The sequence below is a fragment of the Hemiscyllium ocellatum genome, chromosome 48 (genome assembly GCF_020745735.1).
Source record: "Hemiscyllium ocellatum isolate sHemOce1 chromosome 48, sHemOce1.pat.X.cur, whole genome shotgun sequence".
Lineage (NCBI taxonomy): Eukaryota > Metazoa > Chordata > Chondrichthyes > Orectolobiformes > Hemiscylliidae > Hemiscyllium > Hemiscyllium ocellatum.
Window position 1 is genome coordinate 17,158,500 of NC_083448.1, and position 9,557 is coordinate 17,168,056.

Sequence of the window (9,557 nt, forward strand, 5' to 3'; positions counted from 1 at the left end):
GAGCAGTGGGATCTGCAGGGAAAACCTCCAACAGTGAATGTTGATTTTGTGTGTGTGTGTGTGTGTGTGTGTTGGGGGGAGGTGATGTGGGTGGGGGTGAGACAAAAGGTGTATTTCGCAAATTGCGTGCAGGATGGAAATGTTAAGTCTGAGCCAGTATGGCTGAAAGGATGCATTCTCGCTTGTCTGTAATTTACCCCCAATCTGTGGCAGGTTCGAGGCTAGGCAGAGCCACAGGGGATATAGAGGGGGTGAGAATGAAGGAGGGCTAGCCTAGGCAGCAGCAGGGTGTGAAGTAGGGAAGAGGGAGACAGAGTAGCCTAGTCTGTGCCAGACAAGTGGCGTTTTGTGTTTCAGGCAGAGCTCCTCCTGAGGAGGGGAGGTTCATGAAGGAGGAAGGTGTCTTAATCAAACTTTTCACATTCTCAAACTCGACTGTACTTCACTCCCCACCTCCTATGCTAGCCCTCCTTCACTCTAACCCCCTGACAACTCCCCACCAATCCCCTCTAGCTCTGCCTAGCCTTGAACCTGAATCCACGATGAAAATTACATATCCAGCTTTCCCTGTTGGAGACTCAGCTTGGAAATATTGCCTGTGGATCTCTCAGCTTGATTCATCTCTCACTTTGAAATTCATCGCCGTGACGCTGAAAATCCCTGGTCCCCTCCATAAAACCAGGGATGGGATCCGAACCAACTACCTCCAACATCAAAAGCCAAGGGCTTGGCCACGCTCCACTCACATTGACAAGACACAGGCTCTGTCCCCCTGCCTTGTGAGTTGACATCTCCATCTCTATGTGACATCTTCTCAGTGAGAACCCCCTTTCTCTCAGGAACGACACTGCAAACAGCTTCTCATGAGGAAGCTCCTCCAATCCTCTCGGGCCCTCGGTGACTGAGTGAGCATTTCACATCTTCCATCTGAAGTGAATCAAACAGGAGCCACAGGGAAGCATTTGACCCCCTTCAGCCCACCCTGTCATTCCCTCGGATCCTGCCTTTATGTCCTGTATTCCGCATTCCCATCCCTCCCCTTCTGTTGGGAATTGAGCTCTGGTGCTGAGTGAGACTGAAACACAGACCTTGTCTGTGAGTGTACCCTCATAAGCATGCACTCCCTCCCAGCTTGCTGGGCTGAAACCATCAAACTCTGTGCAGCGTCTCAATGTGTTACTGCTAGGTGTTTTAGCTCAGTCACTGAGCAAAGTCCCATCCACCCCCTGCTTCACTTCCACATGGAGCTCCAGACCGGGATTTCCCTTCCTCTCTCAAGGTTAGATGTCCAACAGGTTCATTTGAAAATGTATGCTCTACTTGTGTTCCTATGTTGAGTCAGAACAAATATTAGATCCCAACTACTCCCCACACTTGGTCAGGCTGTGAGATGAGATCAATCCCATGTTCCCTGATCTGGGAGAGTGCTTCCTTCCACTTTGAACTTCCTTCAGTTTCAGAGATCCGCACCTTCCGATGAACAACTGACCTTCCGATGAAAGCGTCTCCCTATTCCTCTCTCAATCCATACTTATTGTGGAGGAATGAAAATGAGAAAATACTGCACGCAATTCAGTTTGATGAAAACACGTCACAGAATCGCAGGGTTGTTCCGGTACAGAATGAGGCCACTCAGCCCATCAAGCCTGCATCTGTTCTTTTTCCTCACCCCAATCTGCCTTCCCCCACCTCCATACTCCTGCACACTATCTCTGTCCAAATGACCATCTATAGTATGCTTCCATTAAACCTGCCTCCAAGTTATCATCCCCTGCTAAAATAATGCTATTATTCTTACTTATTTTCATGTTATTATATCTGAGATCTCTCCACATATTTGTTCCTCAGTTTCCCACTGGCCTATAGGATAATCCCAATGGTGATTCTCCCATTCTTATTTCTGAGTTCCACCCATGCAGCTTCACTGGACAATCCCTCAGAAACATCCTGTCTTCAGTAACAATGTTTTCCCAAATCAAACATGCACTCACTGTCCTCTCTCGCCTCCTTTTCTATCCTTCCAATCACTCCTAAACCCCTGGAACGTTAAGCTGCCAATCCTATCCCTCCCTCAGCCATGTTTCTCCAGTAGCTCTCACCCAGTATTATCTTCCCATACATGCCCTGAGTTCATCATCCTTGCCTGACAGAGCTCTTGCAATTAGAAGAAAGAAACTTAAGAGAGAAAATAAGCCTACCTCGGCCACATTTCCAGACAGTCCATTCTAGACGTGAAACATTCACTGAGTGAGAAAGTTCTTTCTCCCATCCTCCTTGCTTTATGTGCACATCCATGCCCTTGTTGTTCCTTACAGAAGTTTGGGGGGGGGGGGGGCTTCTCCCCAGCTGCACTCCCCAATCTGCTCCAGATTTTGTAACTCTCCACCGACCCCCTTCTCTGGGGACAGCCTGGGCTTGTTTCTGCTGGAGTTTCCGACGATGAGGGCGTGCCATTGACGTGTTGAACAGTCTTGACAAGGTGGATATGGAATGGACGCTTCCCGGAGTCCAGAAGATGGGGGACTGTGTTTCAGAGGACGGGGTGGTCATTTCATGACAGAGATGAGGGAGGTTTTGTCTTTGAAGGTTTGCAAGTCCCCGTCTCGGAAGACAGTTTGAAGCAGCGTTGGATTGATTCTGGTGAGGTGGGGGAGCTGGAAAGGTGGAGTTGTGAACACACATCCAGATCAGCCACAATCTGACGGGATGACACAGATAGTTTGAAGGGCAGATGGTACATGTCACCTATTTTGTACGTTCAAACATTAGGTCACTTCAATTGACGGGTCAAGAGAACTTGTCCAAACGTTGATTTTTCATGTAGTTTTGTTTCACGGAACAATGGCACAGATTTGTGGGAGACTGGAATGGAGTCACTTAAAGAAAGATTTGCACCTGAAATGTTGACTTCTCTACCTCCTGCTGCTGCCTGGCCTGCTGTGTTCTTCCAGCCTCCTGCTTGTCTACCTTGGATTCCAGCATCTGCAGTTTTGTTTGGTCTCACTCCAAGATGAAGAACCCATACATTGAGGAAACTGGAGGGTACTTGCTGATGGCTAGATCGACCTCACCTCCACACTTCCTGGTGGAAAGGGTTTCCCTGGGGTTGCTGATTGGGACAGAGCTGGTTGGGTCTTGTCAACCCTTGTTGGCTCTGCTGCTGCCTTGGGTCTAGAATTAGCTCTGGTGATGACAGCTGTGCTGAAGCTTTGGATCAGGAGGTGGGGCCCTGGGCCAACTGGAAGCAGTGTCTTCTGTGTCTGACATCGGCTAGCTTTCTCTATCGAGACACAGCAAATCATCTTGGGCCAGCAACAGCCCGAAAGATGCAAAGATTACAGCCTGTGCTGACAGAGAGCTACCCCTTCCAGCATACTGCTCAAACCATGATAGGCAGGTCAGTCCTTGGGAGCTGCTGTCTCAGACCGAGTCAACCCTCTTTATAAAACGACCAGGCCATCCAAGGAGTCTAGGTTGAATCAGGGCCGAGTGGAGTTAGCATAGGCTGTGCTCAAGAGAAAGAGAGAGGCCTAGTTCAAAGCACAGCTCATGTTTCCAGCTAATCATAGGAACAGACAGGGCCTTAAGTTTCACTGATCCCAAACAGGTCAGCTTTCCAGCATCTGTAACTCAAACTCAATTTTTGTCTGTTGCTGCATCACTCCTATCGCTCAAGGGGATGAACAAATCCACTGGAGGGGGGATTTGCAGATTTCAGGGAACATAGGAACAGGAGGAGGCCACTCAATAAGACCATGGTGTGGTCTGTGGCCTAACTCCACAAACCTGACTTTGACCCATTTCCCTTCATAGTGTTGTTTGACAAAAGTGTATTTGTCTCGCAGTTTAAAATTCCCACATGATCCAGCATCGGCTGCTGTCCGTGGAAGAGAGTTCCAAATATCTCCCACCCTTTGTGTGGAGAACTGCTTCCTAACATCTCTCCTGAACAGCCTGGCTCTCAGTCTCATACTGTGTCCCCTAACTGGAGAATCCCCAGCCGGTGAAAATCATTTTATCTCCCCTGTTTATCGTTGCCTGTTAACACCGTGATTACTTTGATTGGGTCACCCTTAACTTTGTATGTTGGCAAGATGATGTATGATAGAGATTGGGATGCTTGAGTGATTTTCTTGACCTTCTGCCCACCTTGTAGGCACTACCACAGCATGGAGGTGTTCACCACTTACGATCTCCTGATGCTGAATGGAACACGGGTTGCTGAGGGACACAAGGCCAGTTTCTGTCTCGAGGATACTCAGTGTGACTCAGGTACTGTCCTCCACCCTCTCCCAGGATTTCCTCTCCCGCAGCTCTTCTGGCTATGGAAGCACACTAACTGAAGGGTTTTTGGAAAGTATCTTCAGTGATGCCACAAGGGAACCATGTCAGCCGGTGTGTGCAAAGCGAGTTCCCCTGAGCAGCAATGTGACACTCTGTTTCAGTCATGCTGCTTTCCAGAAATACTGACTTTGGGAATAATGCTGCCAATCGATCCCCAGGACAATGAGGCATTATTTCTGACAATGTCGCATTCCCTTGGGCAGCAGTGTCCCATACTCAAACTTCTGGGTCCAAGGTGAAATGGTTACTGGATAGTCTCTTGGGAGGCTCCCAGGTTGTGTGGTTCGCTCTAGAAATGCAAGATCTTTCTGTCGTCTTCCTTGTTCACCCCTTGAAGGGGGCGGGGCGGGGGTGATGTTGAACCTAAGGAATGCGTGTGTGTTTCAGAGGATCGTAAGAACTATCAGTGTGCTAACTTTGGTGAGCAAGGGATCACAGCAGGTTGCTGGGACACATATAGTCATGACATTGACTGCCAGTGGATCGATGTGAGTGACGTCTGTCCGGGGGACTATGTGCTCCAGGTAAGCACCTTCACTTTTCCCGAGCCTTTTCCAGAGACTTTCTCATCTTTGTCACAATCCGATTGGGAAGGGCGCATTGAGAAGCGGGCTTCACTATTCCCCAGGGTGGGGGAGTCCAGAACGAGAGGGCATAGGCTGAGGGTGAAAGGGGAAGGATTTAAAAGGGACCTCAGGGGCAACCTTTTCACTCAGAGAGTGGTGTGTGTATGGGATGAACTGTCAGAGGAAGTGGTGGAGGCTGGTACAATGACAACATTTAAAAGGCATCGGGATGGGTATATGAATAGGAAGGGTTTAGAGGGATATGGGCTGGGTGCTGGAATCAGAGTAATGCACAATATCTGGTCAACATGGAGTTGGACCTTTCATTCCTTCATTGTTCAAAAAATTATCTATTTTAGCTTTAAAAACATTTACGGAGGACGTCTCAACTACTTCACTGGGCAGGGAATGCCATAGATTCCCAATCCTCTAGGTGAAGAATCAAGGACAAAATTCTATTTGTCTCGTTCATTGCCTACTGCACCTGCAGACCCACCTTCTGTGATTCATGTACAAGGACACTCAGATCCCTCTGCACAGCAGCATGCTGCAATCTTTTTTTTACCTTTCAAGTAATAGTCCTTTTTACTGTTATTCCTATCAAAATGGATGACTTCACATTTATTAACATTGTACTCCAACTGCCAGACCTTTGCCCACTCACTTATACTATCTATGTCCTTTTGCAAAGTTTCACAGTTGTCTGCACGCTTTGCTCTACCATTCAGCTTAGTGCCATCTGCAAACATTGACACACTACACATGGTCCCCAACTCCAAATCATCTAGACAAATTGTGAAGAAGTGTGGTCCCAACACTGATTCCTGAGGCACACCACTTGCCAACCAGAAAAGCACTCATTTATCCCCACTCTTTGCTTTCTGCTGGTTAACCAATCCTCAATCCATGCTAATACTTTACCCATAACACTTTGCATCTTTATCTTCTGCAGCAGCCTCTTGTGCAGCACCTTGTCAAAGGCCTTTTGGAAATCTAGGTACACCACATCCACTGCGTTCCCATTGTCCACCACGTTTGTAATGTTTTCATAGAATCCCAAAAGATTAGTTCAGCATGACCTGTCTTTCATGAACCCATGCTGTGTCTGCCCAACGCAACCGTTTCTGTCTGGGTGCTTTGCTATTTCTTCTTTTATAATAGACTCAAGCATCTTCTCCATTACAAAAGTTAAGCTAATTGGTCTGGAATTTCCTATCCTTTGTCCACCTCCCTTTTTGGTCCAAACTCTAGCTACCCGATGCTTGGAGGAGAAACATCTCATCTTCCACCTTTGAACCCTCCAAACATGCCGCATCGACATCAATTTTCACATCTCCCCTCCCCCCAAACCCCCAACTCAGCACCACCCTCTTGAACTGTCCTACTTGTCCATCTTCCTTCCCATCTATCTGTTCCACCCTCTGCTCTGACATACCAACATCACCCCCCACCCCACCCCCAGCTTCATTTACCTATCACCTTCCAAACTACTTTCCCTGCTGCCCCAACCCCCTCCAATATTCCTGATGAAGGGCTTATCCCCAAGACGTTGACTATTCTGCTACCTGACCTGCTGTGCTTTTCCAGCACCACACACTCCACTCACTTGCAATCACACCCTGTTGTCACTGATCACTAACTGAAATTGAATGACTTAATCTGCCAGAGATGACTGCCTCCAGAAACAAAGTGTCCAGGTAACTCTTCCCCTCCCGGATGTGCCACAGTGTTTGAAGCTCAGATTCCAGATCATCAACTCTGAGCCGGAGTTCCTCCAGCAACCAACACTTACTGCAGGTGTAGTCACTGCAGTTCACAGTAGGATCACCCAGTTCCAACATTATACAACTATACCACATCACCTGCCCAGCCACCTCTACTTAGTTAATTACTTTCATTAATTTACATAAATTTATGATCTGAAAGAGAAGACGAGATGATCATTTCTGTCAAATCGTTTGTCTGAAATGTGTGTGTGTCCCTTCTGCTGACAGTCTGTCTGTGTTCCTCTCTCTGCCTCTGTCTCTGCAGGTTGTCATCAATCCGAACTACGAGGTGGTGGAGACGGACTATTCCAACAATGTCGTCAAGTGTCGCTGCAAATACGATGGACATCGCATCTGGGCTTACAACTGTCATGTTGGTGAGTCAGATCACACTGTTTTCTTTCGGGACTCAAGTTTTTCTTTCTTGGTGATGAAGGATGCCCTCAACTGCATCTCCTCCATCTCCAGTACCTCTGCCCTCAAACTCCCTCTCCCCAATAACAATCAGGATAAAGTCCCCCTGGTCCTCACCCACCGCCCCAGCCACTTCCCAATCCAACAGATTATCCTCTGACATTTCCGCCACCTATAATCAGACGCCACCACCAAAACTGTGTTTCCTTCCCTACCCCTGTCTGCTTTCTGCAGGGATTGTTCATTCGGAGACTCCCTGGTCAGCCCCACACACCCCCCACTAACCTCCCCACCACATCTTTCTAACCGCAAGAGGTACGACACTTGCCCCTTCACCTCCCCTCTCACCTCTGTCAAAGGCCCCAAGATCCGATGAGAGTTACCTGCACTTCATCCAAGCTGATCCGTCCTGTCCGTTGCTCTCGATGTGATCTCCTTGATTACCAGGGAGACCAAACACAGAGTCAGGAACTGGTTTGTGGAACCTCTGCGCTCTGCACGCATCAACCAACCCAATCTTCCAGTTCTTATTGATTTTCATTCCCACTCCCACTTCCCGCAAGGACATGTCAAGCCTTGGCCTCCTCCACTGTCAGAGTGAGGCCGGGCATAAACTGGAGAAACACCACCTGATATTTCACCTGGAGAGCTGACAGACCAATGATCTCCACGTAGAGTTGACCCCAGTTTCAAATTCCCTCTGCCCCTTCCCCCAGCCTGATCCCATGTTTAGCCCTTCCCTTCCCCTCCACCCTGACCTGCCCATCTTCCTCCTCCCTTCCTGCTGACCAATCACAATAAGTCCCTATCTGCATCCACCAATCACCATCCTATCTCCCCTTCCCCTTCCACCCGAAACATTGCCTTTCTTGCTTCTTGTTTGCTGCCTGACCTGCCGTGTATTCCCAGCTCCACGTCTATTCACCATGACCTCCAGCCTCTGCATGACTTACCATCTCACTGGCTGATGGGGAATCCACCTCCTGCCAATACACAGAGTCAATCCCAGCCTTTCTCCATGAACTGTTCCCCTGAGGTGTCCTCCTCCTTCACTCGGAGGGAATCCAATAGATTTCAGCAGCTGCTGATTCAGTCCGTCCTCTCCTGCTCCCGGGATGTGATAGGGAATAAGGAGAGTGTACTCATTTGCTCCCCTGTGCCATGCAGCTGACCTGTCAATAATCCCGCTCCGTCCCTTTCCCAGGTGGCTCTTTCAGCTTGGAGTCCGAAGAGATCTTTGAACACTTCCCCGGATTAATCAGTAACCGTCTGTCGAACTGGTAAGGCCACAAGAGAGATGACCACTTCAGTAATACTGACCAAAGACCAAGGGACGCCCGGTGAAGCATGGACTGATAGCCATGCATGGTTGTCAATGCAATATTGGTGCTACTGTCTCCAGTGTAAGAATAGTGTGCTGCAGGAATACAAATCCATTCTCTTGTGCTGTCTGGCGTTAGCTCCATTGCACCCAACTGCTTGGAGCCACTTCACCAAGACTAAAGATTCACACTTCCACTTCAGTCTGAAGCTATGTCCTTTTACCTCTCTCCTTTCCTCTCTCTCTCTCTCTCTCTCTCTCGCTCTCGCTCTCGCTCTCTCCCCCTGCCTGTCCATCTGTGTATGGCTATGGCTGCTAGACACAGGCAAAGCCGTTGTCATTGGTGCTGAGGAGAGAGTGAGATCCAGCAGAGAGAGACAGAGAGAGAGAGCCACAGTGAAGGAGAGCTGCTGCAGTGCTGCTTAAAATGTCTGCAGGTTCTTGTCACCTTGAGTCCTCCAAAGGGCAAGGCCATATCTCAGTCAGCGGGTAACCAGGGGTGGGGGCTACTGTTCACCTCACTGCTGACCTGAATGGTGTGCAGATACCAGCACCTTCTGCAACCAGACGTCTACGGTTCACTTCAAACTGATTTCTCTCTGTAAGCCGACTCAATCCCGTCTGCTTTATATGTGACATGGGGTTGCAGCAACGTGTCCTGAGGTTGGATATTTACCTGAATTTTAAAGAAAAACAAACCCTCCGTCAGTAATAAAGCCAGTTACAGTGACTTGGTTTCTCGTTTGATTCTTTGAGAAAGAGGGGCGGTTCCTGTGTTCACTGTCGGAGGAGGATCAGCACTGCTGTTTTGTGAACTTTGGTGTGACAGACAGAACACCAGCAGTGTTAATTAAACAGCGATATACTGGATTGGGAAATGTGGATCTGGGTGGCCATGTACTGTACATCTGTCAGTGAAAATAGACAAGCAGGTACTTGAGGTGGCCTTCATTGCAAGAGGTTGACATTCCGAAGTAGGGATGTCTCACTGCCGTCTGATAGGGACTTGCTGAGACTACCCCTGCTGTATTGTGGACAGTTTTCATCTCCATTACATGAGGCAGGATCCCCTTGACAGAGAGGCAGTGAGTGAAGGTGGGGATAGCTGGACTGTCCTCGCAGTGACTGGTTCGCGTGAGTGCAGAA

At 48.7% G+C, this 9,557-nt stretch overlaps 1 protein-coding gene across 1 annotated transcript in view; it reads left to right on the forward strand.

Moving 5' to 3' along the window:
• The window catches only part of LOC132837034 (lysyl oxidase homolog 2-like), a 57,485-nt gene extending 48,344 nt beyond the window's left edge, over positions 1–9,141 (forward strand). The window contains exons 11-14 of the mRNA XM_060856687.1: positions 4,157–4,272; positions 4,732–4,868; positions 6,942–7,053; positions 8,295–9,141. Coding sequence (XP_060712670.1) covers positions 4,157–4,272; positions 4,732–4,868; positions 6,942–7,053; positions 8,295–8,374 — 445 coding nt within the window. The 3' untranslated portion in view covers positions 8,375–9,141. The remainder of the gene's footprint in view (positions 1–4,156; positions 4,273–4,731; positions 4,869–6,941; positions 7,054–8,294) is intronic.
• Positions 9,142–9,557: the final 416 nt, after the last annotated feature.